The 25,490-nt window shown below is 41.7% G+C and overlaps 1 protein-coding gene across 1 annotated transcript in view; it reads right to left on the reverse strand.

Annotated features, from left to right (window-relative positions):
- Positions 1–251: 251 nt before the first annotated feature.
- LOC126255140 (protein lin-7 homolog C) overlaps positions 252–25,490 on the reverse strand; it is a 65,274-nt gene continuing 40,035 nt past the window's right edge. The window contains exon 4 of the mRNA XM_049955369.1: positions 252–2,636. Within this exon, the coding sequence (XP_049811326.1) occupies positions 2,481–2,636 (156 nt within the window). The 3' untranslated portion in view covers positions 252–2,480. The remainder of the gene's footprint in view (positions 2,637–25,490) is intronic.

Raw genomic sequence — 25,490 nt, forward strand, 5'->3', positions numbered from 1 at the left:
GGAGGGAGAGAGGGGGAGGGAGAGGGGGGAGGGAGAGGGGGAGTGGGAGAGAGGGGAGTGGGAGAGGGGGGAGTGGGAGAGGGGGGAGTGGGAGAGGGGGGAGTGGGAGAGGGGGGAGTGGGAGAGGGGGGAGTGGGAGAGGGGGGAGTGGGAGAGGGGGGAGTGGGAGAGGGGGGAGTGGGAGAGGGGGGAGTGGGAGAGGGGGGAGTGGGAGAGGGGGAGGGAGGGAGAGAGGCGGGGAGGGGAAGGGGAGATGGAGGATGAGGGGGAGAGGGGGGAGAGGGAGGAGGGAGGGAGAGAGGCGGGGAGGGGAGATGGATGGGGGGGGGTAGAGAGAGAGAGAGAGAGAGAGAGAGAGAGAGAGAGAGAGAGAGAGAGAGAGATTCATAACATTTTAACATTGATGATTTCTACATTACAACAATCCAGTACTTCCATCATAGAGAATCAAAGGAAGTGCTGATTACAAGGAGGTTGATCGAGATTCTCTTGTAGGTTTCTCTATTGCTACAAGTTCTTTGTACTAAACAAAACCTGTAGAAGACAACTGTAACATTAAGTATAGTATTCACATTAATAAATTTCCACTCTTTATTAACATACACCAGCTTTTCTATAAAGAGAAAACATTTACTTATATGGTTTAAGGACTAGAACACAACTATACTTACATGAGAAATATACATGGCAAGTACAGGCCCAGCAGTAAAAAAAGGGCAAGCTTCCTTTAGACAAATTAAATACTGTAGACAATGTTTTTTTTTTCGGACAAAGACCATTCTTTTTTAGATGAAAGCACAACACTTAAATAAGTTTACAAAGAAAACTTTTATAGATATTTTAACAGTTATAGGTAACAAAACATTTAAAAAACAGTATTAATATCTTGTAAAAACAGTAATACTCTATTATGCACAGATGTGTGCAACATGATCTGTGCCCACTTACAGCTACATTATCTTCCAGCTGTTCAACAAGCATAGAAACTAATTTGGCAAAATTGCGAGAATGTCTGTCTCAAATATGGAACAAATGTCATTATGAATGAATATTTAAAAATGCAAAATACTGAATTGCACAAAGATCTTAACAGTCTGAAATGAAATGGGTTGACTGCTAAAAATAAAATAAGAATCAGATAGCTGAATGGAAATTAAACATATCCAGGAATTTGTAGCCATTCCATGGATGATGATGATGATGATGATGATGATGATGATGATCATCATCATCATCATCATCATCGTCGTCGTCGTCTGCTCCTACTGAAAATGTATAACTGAACACATTTAAAAAATACTGAAATCATGAAATTACAATGCAATGAACACCCTTAGCTGCTTACATACGCCAACGGGGTCAGATGAAAATATGTGCCCCGACCGGGACTTGAACACGGGATCTCCTGCTTACATGGCAGATGCTCTATCCATCTGAGCCACCGAGGACACAGAGGATAGTGCGCAACTGCAGGGATTTATCTCTGGCACGCCTCCCGCGAAACCCACATTCTCAACGTATTGTCCTGCACTACATTCGTAGTGCCCCCGCCCATTATACTCATTACTCGCGGTGCGTTGCCGATTCCCGTAAGAGTTTGGGCACTGTTTGTGCATTCGCACAGAAGAAGAAGATGGTCAAGGTATCTGTTCTCTCAGACATGTCCGAAAGAACAGATACCATCTTAGTATATATACTGAAATCATGATATGGTTCATTTTCAGTGTAAGTGGCATAACCTATCTTCTGGAAAATATGAGGCAGCAAAGAATGAGATCTTGCACCAATATTAAATGACTTTCTGTTTACAAGTATCAATTACAAATTAAATAACTATATAGTGCCAACTGAAGCACAGCTAACATAAAGAAGTTACCACGCATTCATTGTGCAAAACAGTAATACTGAGGAATGGCTGCCTAGAAAATAGCTTGAATATGTATAAACTGAATAATGGCTACACCTGGGGCTACAGCTTTTATAACTGTCTTCTATTAATTGACCTAAACATTTATAAATACTAAATCATTCTGCTGCTAATATTGGAACAATTATCTTAATTTGAACAGTGATTTTTAATGTGGCTTCATGTAATCAAACCATAAATTTTTAATAAGCATGTGTATACACTTAAATCATGTACACTCAGTCACAGCTAATAAATGACCTCTTGATCTTCATCCACTGTGAGATTATCACAAATAAAAAAGAGTAATAATACATGTTTAGGATGTGAAGTTCATGGCAAAAGTTTTGGTATCAGGCTTTTGTACATAACACAGTCTCTTCATGCAAGGACTAATTTTTCTTTTTCTATAATTTAATTAGTATTAATACTCGCTGTTGTACTGAAGCTACCCTGGTTCCCAGAAAGAGGTTGAAACATTCAGTACGAATTTATCAATGCTTGAAACTGATTGCCATATCAAACAAAAAAAGCATTTTAATTTGTTCTCTTATACTTAAATCAATGTGTACATTTACTGGAACTGACGCCGACGTGCTGCTCTCTGCTTATCAAAACGCATCTCCATCTCTTCCAGTACCTTTGGTGTGTACCTCACAACCAGTTTCACAGAGCCCTGTGCTTGCTTAAGCAATTCTACTGCTTTCTCATGGTTCTCACCCTCCACACTCTGGAAATTTAAAAAAAGTAATAGACTTAGTAAAAGTACGAGATATATCTCACGCAATGTGTGAAAATCCTACATTCAGACATCAGCAAGTAGAAGCACAACAGCAAAATTACTGTCTAGTGGTTTGCTAATGCTGTATTTTACCATTTGATTTCTTCTACTGAATAAAATAAAAATTCACAGGTGGAAAAAACAACTTTGCACCAAACACCAAAAAGAGCTAACTTGAGAGATGATCCTTTTCTCTCTATTGCCTCTCTTCTTTCTTGTTTGTTGTTAAGATCAGCAACTGTTTGTCTGTTGTGTGTCTGAGGGAGGAATTATCTTCGCTAGATAGGTTGCATATGAACTGTAATAATAACATGGGGCTACTCATCATTTTATAGTTTTGAGAGAGAACTTTATGTTCTAGAATGATGTTCAAATTTAGTCAGATTATTTTTATTACAAAATATATGACTGGAAGTTCTTGCTATTATACTTCTTGTAACACAAGTAATTTGTCTTTAAACGTGAACATTTTAGGTTAGTCTTTACTAAGACTATTGTGAAAGTCAATTGAAACAACAAATTACTGTAACCCAGTTACGTTTATTATATTTTCTCAATTTCAGGAGAGTATGTTTCTATCACCAGATGCATTTATATAAATTAAGAAAGAATTTTGTGTAACTTGTAGTACTGTGTTGCTGTGGCCATAAGCTGCTTTTTATCATATTTACATCACATGCACTTTTTACAAAAAGAACTAAGAAAAGATGACACAAGAGCCTTTAAACACCATCTCCGCTTAGTTCATTTCATAGTTAGCGCATGTGATGTAAAAACAGCTCGAAAAGTGGTCTGTGGTCACTGAAAGACACAGCTAAGTCATCCAAAGGTCTTACTTACTGTACTACTCATCCATGCCTTCTCAACTGAATTAAATGCGCCTGATGGAGATATAATCCTCCAAAACACATAATGGAAAATATAATAAATGTGACTGGTTACAGTAATTTGTTGTTTCAACAGACAAAATAATCTGCATTAACAGAATTCTTGTTTCTAATTACATGCAATAGAAATGAATTTTCAGGCTTTTAAATTTCAATTTAACTGTGGCATGTTTTCCATATATTGATACTACAGTTACTCTCACATTATCTAATGCTTCATTCAGTGTATTGTTTTGCTTGTGATGCCTTAATTATTTTCTATCAATACTATACTTTTAGACTGAGACCCAATTCAAAAAATAAAGAAACGTGATCCAGACACCCTAGCAATCTAGAAACAGATTTTTTTTCTGAACTACACAGTTATTATTTCAACATCACAATATACTATGAAAAATGCAAGTCTGATGATGAGCTATAGTTAGCAACACCTTCACCTGTTCATCCTCTGCTCAATACCTCTTCTCTACATGGGTTAGCCTTGCTTCATTTAATTGAAGCTATATTCTAGAAGAGTATAAAAAAAGCTATGAGCTGCACATAAATTTAAATTCTTTAACAATTTGTGAGAGAGCAAGGTGCTATGTTTTAATCTTTTAATCCAGAGGCTTTGATGTTTTTATATTATCCTCTGTTATACAACTTCCTTCAAGGAATATTAGTGTGAAGTGAATACTAACTGTACTGAAATTTCCATGATGCCTGAGGGATCACAAAACGCATTCTAATACTATCTGAAGTCTCTGAGAAAATAGACAGTAAGGGATGACATGAGTGTGATAATCTGGAGTTTTTAATTAATTCTATCAGATGTACTGCATGAAAATAATATTAACTAGTACAACTCAAAGTGTTACCTAAACTATAACTAATTACTGAGAATACACCCGTATTTATATAAATGTGGAATTACTGCACTAGGAATTATTCAACATGGAAGTCACGCAGTGAGGAAACTCAAACTGAATAATTCTAAATTATAGGTGCTGTTTGCACTCCAAAAAACTATTAAATTTCAAGTTTGCAGTGGTACTTTATCTCAGGGAAGTGATGGAGTATTATGTGTGTACCCACAACTTTGTAGTCCAATACCAAAAATATAAGATATGGTCGTAAGTTAGTACAAATACGATAACGAAATATGAACTCTTTGAGGTTTCTAATTTTTTTTTTCTTCCATACATCGTTTTACAGAAGTGACAGCCTTCTCCATAGCTGATATCTCTAAAGCCTGTTAGTGGAATGGCTGCTAACCTGGAGATGGTGAATTCTGATGGTAAAAATAGTTTTCAGCATTGGTATAAACAGGTTAAGTGTCTTATCTCTTGGAGTGAAAGCATCCATTGTCAGATAAGGACAAAATTTAGTGAACCATGGGAGTACATTATCAGCACTACCACAATTATCAACATCAACATTAACAACAACAACAACAACAACACAAACTCATCAGTTACCTACACAAAACATAGAACTATGATACAATATACATACCTTACAAATTATAGGTTCTGAATTGCCTCTGATAGACGAATCTTAACTTAAAAGGGACTTCATAGTCAACAGTGGGAAACAAAATTTTTGTATTTAATGAAAAGAATTGCCAGGCCTGAGGAAACATGAAAGTTATGATCAGTGTACACCATCCTAAACCTGTGTACTGAAGATAGAGAAAAAAAAAAGAAGTGCATGTTAAACAGCATTTCAATGCTACACAAATATTACCAAAGTGACACTGTTCCATGTGGGCATATGAAGACTCTTCTAAACTGCTAAGTGAAATGATTGCTAATGATTATTGTTTATGATTCTTGTGTCTTGCTTGTACATGGTTTTGATTCCTGATTAACTGCTGATAGGGCACATTTGTTTCCCAAGAACTCCAAATGCAGCTTCAAATGATACTGACAACTAGAAAATGTTCAGCCAAAGTCTTTGGAGTTTACTGACTGCATTGTGTGTGTGTGTGTGTGTGTGTGTGTGTGTGTGTGTGTGTGTGTGTGTGTTCAGTTTCTCTTTGTAATTAGAGGACTGGCACTCAAAACAAATTTTTGCTAAGTATGAAGAAGAGAAACACTTTACAGCAAAAATCAAGGTGGCTATTGTAGTACTGTGAAAGTGCAAAAGGCACAGACAACACACATCAAAGAACTATCACTAGTTAAAAAAGGAGAATCCAAAAGTCATTTTTGAAAAGGTTGACATCACATATCTGAAGAAAGTAGCAAAGATGAAGTGAAAATAAAATTGCAATTTACCATGATGAAAGTAACATAGAAAACAGTTTCATGAACTAAAGCTGGAACCAGTGCAATGGATATAAAGAACACAGTAATCCAAGAGCTTTCAACAACAGATTCAAGCTGCACATTGGAACCTTGACAGACAGAGATGCTATTACTACCTTCTCTACAGGACCAGTAAATTTCACCAAGCTCCATCAGATCAGAAGCACAATAGGGAACTGAGACACTGTAAAAAAGCTGAAGAGCCTCAGACTCTAACTGAAATCGAACAGAACAGATAAGTCACTGACCACAAACCAAAAAGGAGAGCAGAAGTTTTGTTCTATGTCAAGAGGAGGCAAATACAAAAGGGTAAGGGTCTATTAAACATGGCCAGTTCAAATGTATGATGAATAATGGTATCCCTTAGGGAAATTGCAGCAAGGAACAGGACAGAACACCAGGTGAACGCACTGCATGTGTCTGGGGACCTCACTCAACATATTGAAGAGGCTATTCCAGCAAGCATTAAGAGAACAGAGTGAAACCAACTGCCGACTGTGGTGTGTGTTGGAAAAACTAAGCCTGTTGTCTGGGCTCCAAGGTCATACTTGGGTCATTCCAGTGCCTGGCAGAGAAGATTGAGATGACCAGCCTTGTACAAGGAGTTTGAACAAAGTTCACAACTTGCAGCATTCTCTTCAGAACTGATTGTGGCCCCGTGGTTCTGAGTCAAGTGGAAGGACAGAACCAGACACTCTGAACATTCTGTAAGAAGCTAGCATGATACTTCCTGGATTTGTGCCATAGGGCTGAGAAGTGTAGGGTCCCCCTAAATGGGTCAAGTGTGCACTACACATCAGAGGCTGCTATCCATGTAGCTGACAGTGTGTGGGGTACACACAAGGGTTTTTTAGATTAGGCGACTCTCCATCCAGTCCAGATAACAATAACTGTAAGAGACCCAGGAGCATAGGTGTAAGATCCAAAAGAGTGTGCACCCCCCCCCCCCCCCCCCCCCCCTGATGAGAGTATTAAAATCCCAGTAGTTAACTGCAGTAACATTAGCAACAAAATACCAGAATTTGGAGCGCTTCACAACAGCAGTCAAGCTCTCATAATACTAGGTATAGAAAGCTGGTTGAAACCTGAAACTGATAGTAGTGGGTTTCTTGAGGAAAATTTAAGTGAATATTGAAAGGATAAGCTAATGGGAAATGGATATGGCATATTTGTCACAGAAACTCAAACTGACCAGCACAGAAATTGAAGTTGCATGTGAGAGTATTTGGGCAAGTCTCAGTATCAGGGGTGAGCATAAAATGGTAACAGGACCCTTCTATCAACCACCAGACTCATCTCGTAACCGAAAACTTTGCCTTTTCAGAAAACTACCTAGAACAGATAGTGCGGAACCCCATTCATAATGCAAATATATTGGATCTAATAGCAACAAACACACCTGACTTCTTCTCGGATGTACACAATGAAACTGCTATCAGAGACCATGATGCGGCAGCGGCAACAGTGATTGCCAAAGTACAAAGGACAACTAAAACAAGTAGAAATGTATGTATGTTCCATAAAGTAGATAAAAAAGAGTTCATGTTGTATCTTAATGAGGAACTCAAAACTTTCAGTACAGGGCAAGAGCAGGTAGAGAACTATGGCTCCAGTTTAAAAGAATAGTTGACAATGCATTGGATAGATATGTAACCAGTAGAACAATTTATAATGGGAGGGATCCTCCATGGTAAACAGTCACTGTAAAAAAGCCTTCTAAAGAAACAGAGACTACTACACAATAGATGTAAAACAGAGTAGCACTGGTACAGAGAGAGATGCTGACTAAAACCCGTTTCGCTGTCACAAGATCAATGTCTGAAGCCTTTCAAGACTGCTGTAACAGAATATTTTCAAATGATCTTTCAAGAAACCTAAAGAACTTCTGGTCATATGTAAAGGCTGTTAAAGGCACCAAAGTTAGTGTCGAGTAACTGGGGGATGGGACAGGAACTGAGACGGAGGGAAGCAATGCAAAAGCTGAAATGCTTAACTCTGTTTTCCAATTTCCTTTACAAACAAAAACCCAGAGGAATTGCTCCGATTTAACATTCATTACACTGAAAAGATGAGTGACATACATGTTAGTGTCAGTGGTGTTGAGAAACAGCTGGCATCGTTAAAACTGAACAAAGTTCCAGGGCCCGACAGAATCCCTATCATATTTTATACTGAATTTGTGGCTTAGTTAATGTCTCTTCTAACTATAATCTATCACAGATCCCTTGAACAAAAAACTGAGCCCAGTAGTTGTAAGAAAGCACAGGTTACAGCTGTTTACAAGAAGGGTAGTAGAAACAGTCCATAAAACTAGTGCCCAATATCCTTTCTCACATGACATACTGAAAGCTTTGGATCAAGGCAGTCAGATAGATGCGATACTTCTTAGTTTCTGATAAGATTTTGACTCGGTACCACATATACGCTTATTGTCTGTTGTATGATCCTGTGATGCATCAACACAAATGTGAGGCTAGATTGAGGATATTTTGACAGGGAGGATGCAGCACGTTATCTTGGATGGAGAGTCACTGTCACATGTAGAAGTAATTTTGGGTGTGGCCCAGGGTAGTACAATGGCAACTTAGCTGTTCATGTGATATATTAATGACCCTGTAGAGGGGGGAAGGGAGAGGGGGGAGGGAGAGGGGGAGGGGGGGAGGGAGAGGGGCGAGGGGGAGGGGGAGGGGAGGGATAGGATGGGGAGGGGGGAGGGGGAGGGGAGGGATAGGAGGATGGGGATGGGGAGGGGGAGGGAGAGGATGGGGAGGGGGAGAGGGGGGGAGAGAGAATGATGGCAATACTCCATCTCGACAGGTAAGAAGTGCTGTGGAAAGAAGAGAGAAGGAAAAAGGTAAAGTTAGGCAGTAAGAAACAGGTTAGCAGAGATTTAGAGGATTGTGAGAGTTTAAAGTATGCTGTAGATATAATTGCCACCTCTGTAGTTAAAAAAAAAAAAAACTTGTACTGACACAGAGTCTCTAAATAGCCTGCACAGTGAAGCAGCTGTTCAAGTCATTTGTATTGTGGCATGCAGCACGTTTGGCGACTGGATGCTCAAGTCTGCAGTATGCCACAGTTTGGCAGTGGCCATACATGCAAGTGGACTGTTGCTTACTTTTCATGCCCACATGGAATACTGTGCAGTAACTGTAGCTTAGATGATTTATAAGGGGAGTTCAAAAAACAAGCCGGAGGCATAATTACAGAAACCAGTACCTGTATGTTAGAAGTATTGACCCTGGCTGTTGAAACCCTTGTCCCACTGTGCCACCAGGCAATGAATTGCTGTATCATAAAATTCCCAGGGCTGCAATGTTAACCAGTTCCGCACATACAGCTGGACTCGTCATCCGAGGTGAATTGTTTGCCCCTCAGAGCCTTTTTAAGGGGACCAAAACTGGCGTATTCACATGGAGAGAGGTCCAGACAGTATGGAGGGTGGCCGAGAACCTCCCATTTGAATTTCTGCAGGAGTGCCATTACTGTGTTGGCCGTATGAGGCTTCGCACTGTCGTGGAGCAGAATGACCCCACAGGTGAGACTGCCAGGTCATTCGGATTTGATTTCTTGGCGGAGGGTGTTCAAGGTTTGCGTGTAATGCTGGGCATTCACTGTTGTCCCATGCTGCAGGACGTGAATCGAAAGGGGGCCATCTTGGTCAACGAAGAATGTCAGCATAACCTTTCCTGCACTTGTGTGGATGGCCTTGGCTTTTTTTTGGTGGTGGTGACCCTGGATGCTTCCACTGGAGACTGTCATTTTGATTCTGGTTTGAAGTGATGACACCATGACTCATCTCCAGCCACCACTCGTGCCACGAATTTTTCCCTTTCCAAACATAGCGCTGCGGGCCATTCAACATGCTTCCTGGTGTGGTTGAAGACTGTGGGGCACCCATTTGGCACACACTTTGTGCATGTGCACTCGTTCCTTCATGATGAATGCTTCCAACACTCAATCAGACCATGGCAGCTTTGGCTTTCACTGTCACTCGGCGGTCCTGGGTAATGAGTGCATCCACCAGCGGTGTGGTGCTGCACACCATGTATCATCAGCTAACGACACCCATCCTTACCTGAAGTGCTTGTACCACACCTTGACCCTTACAAGGGACATGCAGTGTTTGCCATACACTTGTGACATTTATCAATGAATGTCCAACTCCTACTCCTTGCACTGTTAGAAAACGAACACCACCTCTTTGCTCTTTGTTTGATGCCTCGATGTCACTGTTTGCAAAGCGACTAGCAGCGTTGAACGATTGATGCACGCTGCTGCTGCTAGCTCTTTACAGTCACATGACGTGCACACCTGCCCTCTAACGATGGGCTATGAACTTCCATGCTCTGGTTGGAACCACACCTCGTTACACGAGCCACGATATTACCCTGTTACTGTTTTGCACATTCCAGACTCTGGCTCATTTCTTTTTGAATGCCCCTTATATAAAATGGCTGCTTTCACACACAGCAGTGTCTTTTATTGGATAAGGAATGTCTGTGACTGGACTGCAGCAGGAGGTGGTGGGTGAATGTTGGTTGGATGGTATTGGGTAGGGGGTGGGGGGTGGGGGCAATGGACCAAATAGTTAGGTTCAGTCCCTCTATTAAGGAGTGGTGCATCCAGAACTAGAGATGTCCACCAAGAACTTTTTCTTATCTAGTCATGAGATTCATAACAACAAAAGTGAGAAGGCTAAAAACATGATGAACATCTTTTTTATTATCAGTAATAAAAGCAAGGTGAGGAAAATAGGGAAGTCAGTAGGTGGGCAGCCCCAGGGCTCTACATGCAACAGGAAATGTCCACCCAAACCTGTCCCACCCCTGACGCATTACAGTCAAGACCACCCACTATTCAACAAAGTGCAACACACAGAATAGAAAATCTGATGTGGCAAAAAGGAGGTAAGCCAAATTCAAAAATGATCAAAACAGAGTAAAAGAGGGATGGAAAAGCAGCTTGGTCAAGGAGGAAGGATCAGGGATCCCCCAGACCTGGCATACAATGGGAGGCGCTCCACACCCAACCACCCTGCCCTTGCTCCAGAGGTAGACAAAAACCTACTAAACGAGGAGGCATTCCACCATGATATGAGCTACTGTCTCTCAAATCTCCACAGCCATAATGAGGGCGTGGCTCATTACACAAAGAAAAACTATGGGTGAATCTGATGAAACCAATGATGAGATGACATAGGACTGTGGATTTCTTCTGGGAGGAGCAGAAGGAAGTGCACCATGCTGCACTACACTACTCTATTGTGCAGAGTTTATTACATGGGCACCACATAAAATTCTATTTCCAAGCATGCAGAGATATCACTTGCACCCACAAATCCGCACCTGGGATTGGCAAAATGAAGGAGGGTGGGAATCAGGATGACAACACCCCTAATACGCAAAAAAGAATAGAATACACGAGATGATCTGGGAACTGTCAAATGACAATTGCATTGGAGAGCAAGAACTTGTAGTGTTGAATTTGAAGAGGGAAGGATTCCCTCTTTGGCAATGAAACTGTTTACATGCCTAGTCCAGAAGGCACCACAAAGGTGGATGAGCCATAAACATGACAAGCATAGTCCAGTCAGCATGAAACCAGGGCCCTGAAAATACAGATAAAAGTAGCACAATCCATACCTCAAGTCTGATACTGCGCGCCGCGGAATTTGAATCCCCGCCAGACGTCATGGACGTTGAAGACCCATAGAGGTCTCTGCACCATCGCGCCGTAGGCTGTGGTGGCGCGCGCCTCCTGGCCTGCATTTAGAGAGAGCGCCACAGTGGAACACGTGGTTGCAGCGGCCAATAGCGGCATCCCCGATAGAGTACTTAAGCGCCTGCCTGTCGCTCAGCCTGCCAGTTTAACCTTGCATACGTCTCATGACATATTGCCTCGCATTGGACAGCGTATTTACTTTTGTGTTTCCTTTACGAGTGGACGTGGTTGTCTTGTTTGGTTTTCTTGACTCTGTTGTCCATTCTTGTTGTTGTCGTAAGGTCCTTCGTTGGTCATGTCCATCCTCTCCCGTTGTGGTGTTGTTCGCGGGAAGCTCCGCGGGTCCCGCCGCGTTTCCGTCACTTCAATCCTGCGACTGTTCCGGTCGCCGTTATAGTATCATGAAGAGTAAGCAAGGAAGCAGAAAGAATTAAGCTTCTGCATGCAGCTAGGCTTCAGGTGATGAATATGGGGCAACCAAGTAAGCTTTTTAACAAAAATAGGCCTAAGAAACTAGACTTTGCTAGGATGTCAAGTTGCTAAGTACCTAAGAAGAGTTCTGGGTTAGGATGGACCATGGTACAATAGCAGAAATGGATCACCCATAGTTTTGTACAAGAAAATTGGAAACCACGGGAAAACGCCTGTGCAGAGGCCCAAGAGATGGCACTATGGGGCTGGTGGCCCACAGAAGTTACCAGCTGGGAGCTGTACCAAATGCAAAAATCATCGTAATACATTGCAGGGGTGAATAGTGGCCCAACAGAGGTTATTAGCACAGTGATGGCAACGAGGAAGAGTGTGACATTCAACACAGAGCACTGTGGAATGCTGTTCTCTTGGACTCGCACAAAGGTGAGTGAAATGCTAACTCGAACCCAGAACAACTGGTGGGTAAAAACTAACAAAAATTAGTAGGAAGCCTGAAAAGCCCAGGTCCAAAGGGTGAGTTAAATGTGATAATTCCAATTGGTGTCATATGCCTTATGCAGGTAAAAAAAGTCTGCAATAAGGTGTTGACATTTAGAAAAAGCTGGTTGGATTGGCGTTCCCAACCTAAGGAAAGGGTCGGTTGTGGATTGTCGCCCTTGAACCCACACTGATAAGGGAAAAAAGCCCCAACAAAGCATAATATTTGGGCAACCATCCCTTCAAGCAGCTTGCAGAGTATGTTAGTAACTGTATGTTAGTAAATGTCAAGAAACGTAGGGTTCTTTTCTGGCTTAAGGACTGGGACACCTATGCTATCTCACCATTGCGAGGGGAAGGTACTTGAAGACCCTGAGGAACATTCAGTTGTTGGATCATCTGACTGAATTGAATCCGGGCCTTGGGCTGTGTCATGGGACAAGGCAAGATAGTGATATAGTTCCTAGCTCATGAAGAATTCATTATACGATTCATCTTGGTGGGGAGTGAAACATAAGGGAAGTATTCTACTTGTTGCTTCTGCAGTAGAAAGGTAACTGGATAGAAAGAGGATGTTGCAAGGTGTTCTGCATGAGCCAATGAACTGGTACAAAAACCACCCTGTAGGACAAGACCCGAACAGCTATTGATCGTTGGTGGCCCATAAGGCCATGAAACTTGGGCCACACCTGAAATGAAGAGGCATTGTCCCCACGGAGGAGGCATATCACACCCAGCATTCCTTGGAGGAGGAGGAAATGTTTAATGTCCTGTTGACAATGAGGTCATTAGAGACAGAGCACAAGCTCAGATTAGGGAAGGATGGAGAAGGAAATTTGCCATGCCCTTTGATAGGTACTAATCTGGAATTTGCTTTAAGCAATTTACGGAAAACACAGAAAACCTAAATCAGAATGGCCGTACATGGGTTTGAGCCATGTCCTCCCAAATGTGTGTCCAGTGTGCTAACCACTGTGCCACTCTGTTCAGTTACCCTCTACCCCCCACTCCCAAAGCATTCCTTCCCGTGTTTGATTAGACAGTGAGCCTTAACATGAAGTTACTCGAAAGTGTTAAAGCTGGTCTGTGAAGGACGTTGCTTGAATTGTTGCAGGGCTTCTCGGCGAGTTAGTAAACCTACTGTAATGTCTTTGGTCTGCAGTGGTACCAGCTGATGGCGGGGGGATGGGGCTGTAGAAAGGGAAAGAGCAGTTCCAGCGGCATGGATGATCACACTTGAGACACCTTGCGCAACTTTATCAATGCAATCTGATAGAGAGGCGGCGGATGTGACAGCAGAGGCATACAAAGGCCAGCTGGCTCAACGAAGTGCCCAATGTGGTACTCAGTCTGTCTGGCAGTGGTAAGGAAATAGCAGGATCACAATCACAAATGTTGCTTTGTCGTGACCAACATAGTGAAGCCACAAGATTAGGGAAAGAGAGTGTTAGATGGATAGCTGTAAAGATGACTTGGGTGGCACTGAAGTGGGTAGGAGAACCAAAATTGGGAAGGACAGATTATGGGCTGTGAGAAGCTGGTCAATTAGAAGGCCCCTATTAGACGAAGTGGTACTTTCCCACAGGGCATGGTGTGCACTGAATGGGATGGCGGTGACAGGGGGAGGGGTTGGATCAATGTGATCAGTTCAACATAAATAAGTGGGATGCCTACAGGTAGGTAAATTTTGCAAATGGCAACTGCAGAGATCATTTGCACCTGCACCGCTACTGCAACAAGATACAAAGAGGAATCTAATCCTTGACAACATCTGTACAAATGAAGGTACACACCCCTCCAAGATGCCCTCTTGGGACTAGCATGGTTCTAACAGAATGCATTATAACCACGGAGTATTGGAGGATAATCACCAGTTAAGCATGTTTCTTGGAGAGCAATGCAAATTGCAGAAGAGGAGGAAACATGGTGTTGCAGTACCAGCATGTGACAGCAGTACCCATTGCAATTACACTGAATAATCACATGACTAGCGGCCAGGATATGCCAGTAGGAGCCAGGAGGATAAGTCACGCCACAGGATCACTGCCTGTCACCTGTGGAGATACAATCACATCCACAAACACTGGTTCAGAATCAGGCGTCCATGGGCACTGCAGAAGTCCTGTCCTGATTCTTCTTGTGGGCAAGGTTGGTTCAAGGGGCTAACCCACAGGCAGTGGCCCTTTCAGCCATTATTTGGCATCTGGCCTCCGATATGGGAGTTACTGGGGAGAGTGATCCTGAGAGAAAGCCCTGTCACTGGTAGATGTTGAATAAGGAAAACCTTCTCTGGCTGGGTACGGAAAGTGGTTCCCGAAGAAGGTACTACAGGAACCAGAGGAGTGGAGGGTGACGGGAGATATGGTTTGGGGAAGGTTGAGGTAGGGGATGGGGGCGAGAAGGAGGGGGAGGGGGGAGGGGGGGAGGGGGGAGGGGGAGGGGGAGGAGGAGGAGGAGGAGGAGGGGGGGCCAATGGTCGTGATGTTAGCGAAATTGAGCACCATATCCGCAGGATGTAAGCATTCATATTTCTTCCAAACATCAGTATATGACAGGCAGTCAATAGATTTGTATTCTTGGATCTTCTGTTCTTTCTTGAAAACTGGGCAAACTGCTGAACACGTAGGGTGATGTTCTGTGCAGTTGACACACAAAAGTGGATGTTCACAAGGACGTCCTTCATGGAGTGATCATTCACAGTTGCCACATTTTGGGTTTGTTGTGCAGCGAAATTGAGCACCATATCCACAGGATGTAAGCATTCATATTTCTTCCAAACATCAGTATATGACAGGCAGTCAATAGATTTGTATTCTTGGATCTTCTGTTCTTTCTTGAAAACTGGGCAAACTGCTGAACACGTAGGGTGATGTTCTGTGCAGTTGACACACAAAAGTGGATGTTCACAAGGACGTCCTTCATGGAGTGATCATTCACAGTTGCCACATTTTGGGTTTGTTGTGCAGTGGCATGACATTCCCCCGAAGTGTAAACATCTGAAGTACCTCATAGGTGGTCGTACATATGGTTTCCCATCACATGTACACCATGACATTTTTTTCTAGGACATCCCTTCAAAGGCTAAGATGTCTGGATCCGTACAATTATCCTTGGGCTCTTTTTGTACACGTCTGTGAAAATATACACTTTGCCACTGGAGATTAGTCTGAAGCTCCTCATCTCTTTGGAGCATAACTTCTTTGTGGAAAATAATTCTTTGGATCACATTAAAAGTTGTGTGTGGGGCAACAGCCACAGGTATGTCACCTTGATGATCGTCTGCCTGAAGAGGTGTAGATTGGGCAGCAGAGTAACTTTTAATTAACAATGAGCATTTGACATTTTTCCCAGTGATTCAACTTCCCCATTTTCTGCGATGTTTTTGACAAAAAATAATCATTTCACTGCAGTAACAGTATCTGCAAGTAACAGGTGAAGCATTTCGCTCCCAAATGGCTGGTTTGTCACTCTTTCTGCAGCGTTGACAGGGAAGGGAATGTCGTGGGGTTGTACCTCGCTGCATTATTATAATCATTCACTTCTGAAGAGACTGCTGGAGACGTGCAGCCACCAGCAGAAAAAAGTTTAGCTTGCTTCATGTACCATCTTCCGCCATGTTATCAGCTACTCCAAAGGGTGGCTTTCCTCACAGATGCCACCCAGCCACAGCAACGGTTACCTGGCCAGTAAATCTCTGTCCAGAGTCCTCCACCAGCCATGATGGGCATATACTCCTTGGCTTGCATAGGAAGGCACAAACAGTGTGATCTCTGCATGTTCAATGGGCTACCACTGTGCAGGTACTTGATGACCTCCCACACAATGGAATGGCTACCATGCTGGGTTTCGGGTGTAGTACCTTTACAAGAAAGGAAGGGTACAAAGAGAGAAAGGCACAAAAGGTGGAATATACACTGTGATGATCAACATTCCTTGCACGGTCTGCACTTTTGAAAAATTTGGAAATGGAGTAGCAACTCAAAACCAACAGAGGAACATATAGTTAAAAATGAAAAGTTGTAGGATACTGGAAGGGAAGAAAATGAGTGTCCAAAATCACAAACCACATCCAAGCACAATCAGCACCAAGAAGACCATCCAATGGAAATGCAGAAATGAAAAAAGAATAGCAGGGAATGAATTGCTGCATGGAAAGGGAGTAGTGCTGCAAGGACTGGGGCCATATGGTGGCCCAGCTCGTACCCACAAAAGAGACATGGGCCCACAGAAGGGGAAGGGGAATGGGAAGGGGGAGGTGGAGGGGATGCATGTTGGGACAGGTCTTACACCTGGGTTGACCACAAGGGAATGTTCCGCAAGATCAGAAATGGAATAGGTATGAACAGGTATATTCTGTAGGTCTGAGTTTTTCATAGCCATGGTGATAGCGGGTGATCAGGGGAGTGCTGGTCGGTGGTTGGTTCACAGTTTACTGATGTTGGAGAACAAGATGGCATGGGAGATCTGTTTATGGATGAGCTGGGTAGGATATTGTCTTTTAAGATTATCAGTATTTTGACAACTCCTGCTTCCCACTGAAGATATAGCATCCACAGGTGGCGACACTGTAAGAAATACACTTTCTAACATGGAACAGGTGAAAGCTTTCAAAGTGGAGGTATTGTTTGTGCACTTGATATGAACAGAAGTTTTAAGGTTGAATAACAAGTACACTGATTTGTTCTACTGATTTTTTGTTATCTACATCTACATCTAAATCTACATCTACATCTACATGATTACTCTGCAATTCACATTTAAGTGCTTGGCAGAGGGTTCATCAAACCATCTCTCTCTCTACCATTCCACTCCCGAACAGCACGCGGGAAAAACGAACACCTAAACCTTTCTGTACGAGCTCTGGTTTCTCTTATTTTATTTTGATGATCATTCCTACCTATGTAGGTTGGGCTCAACAAAATATTTTCACATTCAGAAGAGAAAGTTGGTGACTGAAATTTCGTAAATAGATCTCGCCGTGACGAAAAACGTCTTTGCTTTAATGACTTCCATACCAACTCGCGTATCATATCTGCCACACTCTCTCCCCTATTACATGATAATACAAAACGAGCTGCCCTTTTTTGCACCCTTTCGATGTCCTCCGTCAATCCCACCTGGTAAGGATCCCACACGGCGCAGCAATATTCTAACAGAGGACGAACGAGTGTAGTGTAAGCTGTCTCTTTAGTGCACTTGTTGCATCTTCTAAGTGTCCTGCCAATGAAACGCAACCTTTGGCTTGCCTTCCCCACAATATTATCTATGTGGTCTTTCCAACTGAAGTTGTTCGTAATTTTAACACCCAGGTACTTAGTTGAAATGACAGCCTTGAGAATTGTACTATTTATCGAGTAATCGAATTCCAACGGATTTCTTTTGGAACTCATGTGGATCACCTCACACTTTTCGTTATTTAGTGTCAACTGCCACCTGCCACACCATACAGCAATCTTTTCTAAATCACTTTGCAACTGATACTGGTCTTCGGATGACCTTACTAGATGGTAAATTACAGCATCATCTGCGAACAACCTAAGAGAACTGCTCAGATTGTCACCCAGGTCATTTATATAGATCAGGAACAGTAGAGGTCCCAGGACACTTCCCTGGGGAACACCTGATATCAGTTCAGATTTACTCGATGATTTGCCGTCTATTACTACAAACTGCAACCTTCCCGACAGGAAATCACAAATCCAGTCGCACAACTGAACTAGTTTTTGGCTTATTAGGCAATCTTCAGGAAACAACTGAAGTATTTACAGAGCCATCTGAGATGTGGAGGTCAACATCTAGGAAGACGCTTCATGTTGAGTTGAGAAGGATGAGGTGAAGCAGATTTAGAAATAGGTGTTCAGGTTATAGAGGAAAGAGCAAAGATTGTCCTCCCCACCAGTCCAGACAGTGAAAATCTCACCAATGGATATGAACCAGATAAGGTGTTCAGGCTGTTGAAAAAATAGGAAGGATTCCTCCACATGGCCCATAGGTAAGTTGGTGTACGATGGTGCAATTTGAGTACCCACAGCAGTTTGGAGGCGTTGGACAATAAAGGCAGAGTTTAGTTCTGTGAGAGCACTGCACCCAACCACAATGGGAGACCTGTGGGGTTGGGTTTGTGGAGTTTGAGAAGTAGGTAAAAGGTAGGAGCGCTGGAGGTTTCTGGTGTGAGGAGGGATATGAATACCAGTGTCAGGTTTTAGGTTGGACCTAAGGCCTTGTGGAGACATTAGAGGTCATGTTGGACTTCTGGGATGGTGTCATGGTCATAAGGGTGTAATGTAATACGATATTTTGTCAGGAAATGTCATGATACATTCGTAGGCACTTTGAGAACTGGAAGATATTCAAGCGAATATAGAGAGAAAAACTACTATTTTATGTTAATTAAACTAGAGTGGAGTACAACATTGTCACTGGGCTTATGTTTACGCAGAGCCCTGAATATACGCAGGAGTTGCACCTCCTGTGGGCATTAGTGGTGAACAGAAGTCGTCACTTGCTGTGGTGGATGTTTAATTCCACACAGCCACCAAAAAATAGCCAAACAGCCTGCATTAGCAATGAATGTTACGTAAAATGTAATGTAGACTCACTCACTCTATTGTATACAGACAAGAGAGAAGGAGTGTTCTGGAACTCACTGTAAAGGATGTTGTATTAATGGTTAATTTGACAATATGTGTTTGAAATGTCAAACCATCATTACAAATGATTTACATTGTTTGAGTAGAGAAATAAGCTCTTTTTCCAGCTAATTCACAGAATCTTTAAGAAAGAGGATCTGAGAACTGTGAAGAAGGTTATTAGCTAGGACTGAATAGCAGGACCAGCTCTACGATAAATTTATAAGCAATCTTAGTATCAAGAAGATATTAGCAAACAAATCAAAGCTACAAAAGTCATGTGCTATTCCAGGAGTACATACAGGATGTAACTGTTAGGTTTGACGTCTCCCTGTGAGCACTAGGTACACAACAAGGTTTGTACACAGATGGGTTGGAAAGTTGACAAAGACCCTCAGCTACATAGTCACTACAATTCATGACCACTGTGGTGGAGCCTTTCCCTGTGAGAAGGATGTAAGGTCTGGACTGGTTTTCAGATAATGAACAGGTGTGTGTTCCATAGGAGTGATGTTGGAATCACAGGGAAGTGATTTAAGAAAAGAAGTTGAGACTAGATTACAAGTGAGGTATTCCTCAAAGATTACCAAGGGATGACTAGGTGGAAGGAGAGGAGGATCACAGTTATATGGAGGATAGAACTGTTTTAAACATGGTTCTTTGAGGGATACTTGTCGGCTGTCATCAGTGGGGTGCATGCTGAAGAAAAGTTTCCATTGCAGAGAATGTAAAGGAAATAAGGTCTTTTACAAGTCCAGGGTGATTAAACTGAGGTTTTGGACAAAAGATGGGTCCTTTAGCAAGTACTGAGACTTCTGCAGGCATCAGAGTTTTGGCAGAAATATTGACAACAGTGTTACATGATGGATGTTCAGGAGCAGTGCATTTCATGACGGGTGGAATAGTTTGGGCAATGGGGAAAGTGGAGTATGTCCACCAAGCATGGTCGGGGAGCTATAAGGGGTTGACATGGAGGGGATGGATCAGTGTGGCAGACTGTAGGAAATCCCGAGCAGACAGATAGTACTAAGACAGAAATAGCTAGGACAGCTTACTCATATGATGCTGGGAATGCTGTTCCAGCTGTTGGAAGCAGCCACGTTGTATATCAGCTGCGGCAATTACTGCACAGCATTCTATGTGGGCATAACAAGTAACCAACTGCCTACTTAATACAAACAGCCACTGCCAAACTGTGGTGAACCACAGATTTGAGCATCCAGTTGCTGAATATATGCTGCACACTGCCAGACAAATGACTTCAACAGCTGTTTCACTATGCGGGACATTTGGACAATCCCTTCCAGCACAAGTTCTCCTCAACTATATAGCTGGGAATTCTCTCTCCAGCATATCCTTCATTCTCGGAATCCCCTTGGCCTATGTCTCTGCTAACCTGTTTCCCAGTGCCGCACCTCACCTTTTCCCTTCTCTCCTCTCCAAAGCAATCCTTAAACCATCAAGAAAGTGTACTCCCCCACCCGTGGGGCATATTCATTCTCTCTCTCTCTCTCTCTCTCTCTCTCTCTCTCTCTCTCTCCCCCCCCCCCCCCCCCTCTGTTTTTCACTCCTTTCTCTTTCTCTCTCCGTCTTCATCTCAACTTTCCTCTCCTTTCTCCCTCTCTTCCTCCCTTCTTTCCCCTTCCCTCACTCTTTATCTCTATATGCTCCAACCTCTGTACTCCCTTCACCTCCTCGCGCAGCCACTGAGTCATCTGTCAAAATGTATCCTGCTACCCTCTCCTTGCATCCTGCATTCTTCTCTATCTTTGTCCCATCTCCACCAGCCCAGGCAACTGCTTTCAATTATTGATAGTCAATAATCAGTCTCACTGTGGCCGTGGAAGGGTGTATTTGGATGTCTGTGCAGTTGTGCTTGTGAGTGTTTGTAGTACTTTTACTAAAGAAGAGCAAGAGCTCGATAACTAGTGTGACAACCCTTTTCTGTTAAGTGTTCCTATGCTCCACATATATGTCCAAAGCAAAGTTGCATAATTCTTTGTTTTGCATTTTATAATCAAGTGCTTTAAACAGAAAAAGACAAGAGAAAAAGTTTATGGATTCAAGTCATTTATTACTTTCTGCACCTTGGGATGCAAAAAAAGGTGTTAAGACACCTACATATATATTCAAAACTTCCGTAATATGACAACCATTTGTTAAACCAGTAAATTATATTGCTGCTTGCAGTGTAATATTTTGCAAAAAAAGTAAGAATTTTGAAGAAGATATAAAGAGTGATATAAAGATTGATATAAAGAGTGATATAAAGCTGCTGAACTAACACTCCTTACAAAACTTTTAAGGTAGGAGGTCTCGCTATTCCAAAAGTTATGCAGCTTAAATATGACCAGAGCGAAGCCTCCACTAAGTTGGAATAACCAAGATCGACCTTCCTTCACACACTTTTTTAAATAGTCAGTGCTTTGAAGCATTTTACTTTCAGGATTTCCATACAGGACAGTAGTGTCAACTCTGAGTCATTTCATGACAAGTTGTCTTGAAGTTCCCACATGATCACCATGCATTTTTATGAAATTTTGCATGAACATTAGTGCTTGTTCCCAAAAAACATTGGTAAAATTTCACAATCATCAATTTAATACTTGCATAGTTATAGTGATTTGTTTGATCCTGTAATACAACATTCAACAGAGCACTCCTGAGTTTTTGGCAACTTGGAAACATAACATCTCCAGCAATATTTTCTTGAAAGAAACAGAACTAGGCCATGTTGTAAAACTTTACACACTCTATTACATGAAATAATAAAAAATAAAAGGAATAATGAAAAAAAACCATGAGTAATTTATATTTAGATACCCAGAACCAAATATAGAACACCAATTATATTCGGTCAGAAATGCGCAAAGTAGGAAGTAGATTACAGCAGATGAGTGGAGGTGTCATACCTTACGAAATACAATGCAGCCATCACGCAATGGGAGGCAAGCCAGAAAAGCAAGGTGTGAAGACAGTTGATAGCACTTAGGTGGAAAAACGCAGAAGCTTTTTCACACTTAATGGTCACTAAAATGAATTTGATGGCTCATGCAGATGCATAAAGATTATTTCATCAGCTGGAAAAAAAAGAAGAGATTTTCTCCATTTCCTACTACAGTACACTCTTGTTTAAACTTTTCTTCATTGTGTCATTTCATATTCTTCAACTTCTTCTTTGCTGATGAAAGCAAATCTAATTTCATTAATGCTTTCAGAACCAAAGTGAAACAGATGCATATTACCTGGCTGCTGCAAGCTCGCTCTAGCTGCTAATCACTTTGTTCCACCATAAATTCCATCGCAAGGTGACTTCCCATGAACTGCATCATGCTGCAGTCAGCCACTGACAATGAAAAAATTCATAGAATATACCTTCTGATTTTGGGGAAAAGAGATGACATATTGGTGGATTGACACTCAACTATTTTACTTGTGGTAACCTTGCACTGCACCCTGAATGATAAATGAATAGTTTTCAGCAAAATCTGTTAGGATGATTTGCTCATATTCCTTTAGATCAAATTTAAAGGCTTTAACATGCAAACTTTGATGTTTGGCAATGTAATGATGAAATGACAGACTCCAAATTTTTGTTCCTACTTCTTCAATAAGTTCATCTGCAGCCATTTGCTTTGTGTCCTCAGTGTTTTGAGCAGCAAGGATCCAATGCGTAACACAATAATTTCCTGTGGATCACATTGTATGAAACAGTTAGCAACAACAGATGCTATTGCTTCTGTTCCAGGACACTTTTCACAGCAATGTAGGGTGCATTCTTTAAACTGTAGACTGCAAACTGCCATGCAGAGAAACTCAAGTGATTACATCAAACTATTGCAGACACGAAAGAATAGAACTCTGTCCTTATTACTGAATTCTTTATGCCCTTTCATTTTCTGTAAAAAGAATTCTACAGAGCTGAACACTTAAAAGATGCTTAAAAAAACAAAAAAGCTACTTTTTTACAGTTTTTTCTGATTCCTTTCTCATTTCTTATCCATTAGGACTTCAGAGTTTACATTCCCCAGGCATGCCTAAACAATTATAAAACATAATAAAAAATGTCAGATTAAATGTAAGTACCAGTGAAATGTGGGCATGCTTCCACTGCACCTTCAACTTATTATTCTTTAGGGACTTATAAACTTGGATTGCAAAACCAAATCTGGTTTTTTAGGTGGTTCAGAACAGGGTCTTTCCAATGAAAATGGTTCGAAAGCACTTTCAGAAAATATATTTTGGTAAAAGTGGGCTGAAAACACCCATTTTTGGCATCTGTACAAAAATTGTCAAGTCTGCTCTCAATTTGTAGACTACTGGAAACCAAAACATGCATTAGATTTTATATTCTAAGACCTTGTGATGGTAAGTTATCAAATGAAAAGTTTCAGGTTTATCATGCATCTACTCCTAGAAATATAAAACCTAAACTTATTAAATTTTTTTTAAGTGACTATTTTTTCAAACGATTTTGCTTCAAGTCATCTGTAAGAAAATCACTTACAAAATCTTTTTTATTGTTACACATAAGAGAGTGCAAAAAGTTGTACAAGGTGATTTACATCAGTTTCTTTCAGGTAAGTACTGTCAAAGATATTGTGTGTCAAAGTTGCCAAAAACTCAGGTGTGCACTGCTGAAAGTTGCACCATAGGGTCAAACAAATCACTATAACCCTACAAGTATTACATTGATGAATGCAAAACTTTACCAATGTTCACATAAAATTTCATCAAAATTCATTATGGGCATACAGAAACATTTTCCAAAATTAGACCATTTGGCATGGAATGGCCCCTTTGCATCAAATGTGAGGTTCCAAGAACTTCACTGTTTTTTAACCGAAAACAGAGTCCCTCAGTCGTAACTGTGGTAGGCTAAAATAAAACTGACATGGTTTGCAAGGAAAAAAAACTAACACCTGTTCTGTTCAAATACTCCTCTTGGCTTTTAAGTGACAACTATTCAAAAGTAAAGTTCTATGTACTGGCTTGGCAGAAAATCCTAAGAAATTTTCGTCTTATGTCAAAGCGGTAGGTGGATCAAAACAAAATGTCCAGACACACTGTGACCAAAATGGTACTGAAACAGAGGACGACAGACTAAAGGCCGAAATACTACATGTCTTTTTCCAAAGCTGTTTCACAGAGGAAGGCTGCACTGTAGTTCCTTCTCTAGATTGTCACACAGGTGATAAAATGGTAGATATCAAAATAGACGACAGAGGGATAGAGAAACAATTAAAATCGCTCAAAAGAGGAAAGGCCACTGGACCTGATGGGATACCAGTTCGATTTTACATAGAGTACGCGAAGGAACGTGCCCCCCTTCTTGCAGTGGTGTATCGTAGGTCTCTAGAAGAGCGTAGCATTCCAAAGGATTGGAAAAGGGCACAGGTCATCCCTGTTTTCAAGAAGGGACGTCGAACAGATGTGCAGAACTATAGACCTATATCTCTAACGTTGATCAGTTGTAGAATTTTGGAACACGTATTATGTTCGAGTATAATGACTTTTCTGGAGACTAGAAATCTACTCTGTAGGAATCAGCATGGGTTTTGAAAAAGACGATCGTGTGAAACCCAGCTCGCGCTATTCGTCCATGAGACTCAGAGGGCCATAGACACGGGATCCCAGGTAGATGTCGTGTTTCTTGATTTCCGCAAGGCGTTCGATACAGTTCCCCACAGTCGTTTAATGAACAAAGTAAGAGCATATGGACTATCAGACCAATTGTGTGATTGGATTGAAGAGTTCCTAGATAACAGAACACAGCATGTCATTCTCAATGGAGAGAAGTCTTCTGAAGTAAGAGTGATTTCAGGTGTGCCGCAGGGGAGTGTCTTAGGACCGTTGCTATTCACAATATACATAAATGACCTTGTGGATGACATCGGAAGTTCACTGAGGCTTTTTGCGGATGATGCTGTGGTATATCGAGAGGTTGTAACAATGGAAAATTGTACTGAAATGCAAGAGGATCTGCAGTGAATTGACGCATGGTGCAGGGAATGGCAATTGAAGCTCAATGTAGACAAGTGTAATGTGCTGCGAATACATAGAAAGAAAGATCCCTTGTCATTTAGCTACAATATAGCAGGTCAGCAACTGGAAGCAGTTAATTCCATAAATTATCTGGGAGTACGCATCAGGAGTGATTTAAAATGGAATGATCATATAAAGTTGATCGTCGGTAAAGCAGATGCCAGATGTCGGTAAAGCAGATACCAGATAGATTCATTGGAAGAATCCTAAGGAAATGCAATCCAAAAACAAAGGAAGTAGGTTACAGTACACTTGTTCACCCACTGCTTGAATACTGCTCAGCAGTGTGGGATCCGTACCAGATAGGGTTGATAGAAGAGA

This window comes from Schistocerca nitens, chromosome 1, assembly GCF_023898315.1.
Source record: "Schistocerca nitens isolate TAMUIC-IGC-003100 chromosome 1, iqSchNite1.1, whole genome shotgun sequence".
Taxonomy (NCBI): Eukaryota; Metazoa; Arthropoda; class Insecta; order Orthoptera; family Acrididae; genus Schistocerca; species Schistocerca nitens.